This window comes from Microtus oregoni, unplaced genomic scaffold (assembly GCF_018167655.1).
Source record: "Microtus oregoni isolate MIOR12 unplaced genomic scaffold, Mior012 000045F_ref0000178, whole genome shotgun sequence".
Taxonomy (NCBI): Eukaryota; Metazoa; Chordata; class Mammalia; order Rodentia; family Cricetidae; genus Microtus; species Microtus oregoni.
The window spans coordinates 9,346,583-9,348,679 of NW_024543219.1; the positions used below are offsets into that span (position 1 = coordinate 9,346,583).

At 44.7% G+C, this 2,097-nt stretch overlaps 1 gene segment (V, D, J or C); it reads right to left on the minus strand.

The window, feature by feature from the left end:
* Positions 1-1,173: 1,173 nt before the first annotated feature.
* LOC121434921 lies at positions 1,174-1,687 on the minus strand. The segment is given in 2 exon segments: positions 1,174-1,511; positions 1,642-1,687. Coding segments are annotated over 2 exon segments (384 nt in total).
* Between the last annotated feature and the right edge of the window lie 410 nt (positions 1,688-2,097).

Sequence of the window (2,097 nt, forward strand, 5' to 3'; positions counted from 1 at the left end):
AGAATTTCTATGAGATCATAGCTGCTCTTGCTCCAGCCCTGATAAATGAGCAGCAGAAAGGAAACACTTTGGCGAGCCATCCTGCTTCCCATGATAGTCTGTCTCAAATGAATCTACAACATGGGGGATGAGAGACTGCAGACTTGGATGTAGCCCCTTGCAACTGCAAACGATTCCTCATCCCAATCTCTCTATAAACTCCAGGTATTCCCTCCTTCCTGGCAGACCCCCATTTCCCATGAGAGAGCATCTGTCCCTCACTGAAATAGTTTCATCTGTTGAGGTCAGATTCTGGTTCTTCCCTGTCTCTGTCTTTTTACTCTGTGCTCTCAATCTAAGAAAGCAGCCATGGGCTGGAGCACGGACGGCATCACAGCTCCCATCCAGTTGCTGTGACAAAAGAGCCACCCTGAGCATGATCACTCAGAGGGAAGAGAATTCATTTGACCTGACAATTCCAGGTTACAGTCCTTCATAGCATGGAAGTCACAGCAACAGACTTGTCCCATTGCACCCATAATCAGGAAAAAAAAGTCTAGAATGCTTTTATGCCAGGCTCTACTCACTCTCTCCATTCTACTCAGTGTGCAGGGCCAAACTCTGGAAATGGTGCTGTCCATGTTCAGGCTGTGACTTCACATGCCAACCTAATCCAGATGAGTCCTTATTGATTCTCTTCATGGTGAGTCTACCCTGAGTCACACTGACTAAACTAACCACACAGATGGAGAGTGTTTCTGGGGCTCTTGAGGCACTGAGTGAAAGCCTCCACACTTCCTAAACACTAACTTTCAGTCTGAAAAGGAAAGAAGTCAACACTTCTCTCTCTCTAGTGCACACTACAGAGGCACGGACTGCAGCCAATGTTTATGTGGAACTGAGTTGTATCTTCAAATCTCTTGGAAATAATCAGTCAGTAGAAAATGCAGTCTACAAAACAACCAGAAAGGAAGGAAGCATGTCTCAGCAATCATTTTATGCTTTTTTATGCTGATATGTCACCTTACATGGGATTCGTGACCAAATGTCTATACACTGCAGATAGGGCACCAATGATAAACCAAAATAATGATTTCAGAGAAGTCCAACTTTAAGAACCAATAAGCTTATTTAGGTTACTTACAGGAGCATGGATGATCTAAAGTCAATCAGCTACAGCTCTCCCCCAGCATCTTACAGGTTTGTGTTCAGCTCCCCCTGCAGCCTCAGACACTGTGCACTCAGAGCACAGAAGTACACAGCCGAGTCGCTCCAGTGCACAGAGGTTTTCTTCAGGTGGAAGGAAGAGATACTCTTCTGAAAGTTTGCCTCAAAGCCATTAACTCCATGAACCACAGTTTCTCCTGAAAAGTACCTGAGGAGAAGCTGAAGGCCTTGACCAGGGCGCTGCATGTACCAGAAGAGGAAAGGAGCTCCAGCAAAAGAATAGTTGCATCTGAGTTCCACCGAGTCTCCTTCAAAGACAGTGACATGGGCATCTGGCTGTGTAACTGACTGTGCTTGGATGTCTCCTGAAAAAAATCAAAGATAAGTCAGTAAATGTGATGCAGATTTCATGGAGAAAATTATTCTTACTAAAATTCAAGTGAAAAAAAGCAGTGAATCGTGTGCATATTAAAATAATCAGGATATTTTACTCACCCAGGAGAAAAGGTACGCCTAGGAATGAGATGAGGACTTTAAGCATTGATGAGCACTGGAGACACTTATAGTGCCTTTTTGGAAAAGCTTGGCACATGCTGGAAAGTGGCTGCTGTCCCCAGTTCTTGAAGATGGAGACAAAGAACAAAAAGTTGACAAGACACCTTCCTTGTTTAGATAAATTCTAGGAAACAAACAAACAACCTGCAGAAGTGGTCCTGATTCTGGGAACCTTCTGGCCTCTGACTGTCTTCACTTCACTTATCAGATGTTCTTAGGACTCCGTCAGATACAGGGTAGCAACTGAGTTGAAAGTGGGGATCAACTGCAGAAATGGAGGAGGCAGCGAGTCTGTGCAACGTCGCCCTCTGGTGGCCAGTGCAGGATAAACGCTCTGAAGCAAATTCATGTGTTTTTTCTATCTAGAGCACAGCTCGTGTTTCTAAGCGAATCTGT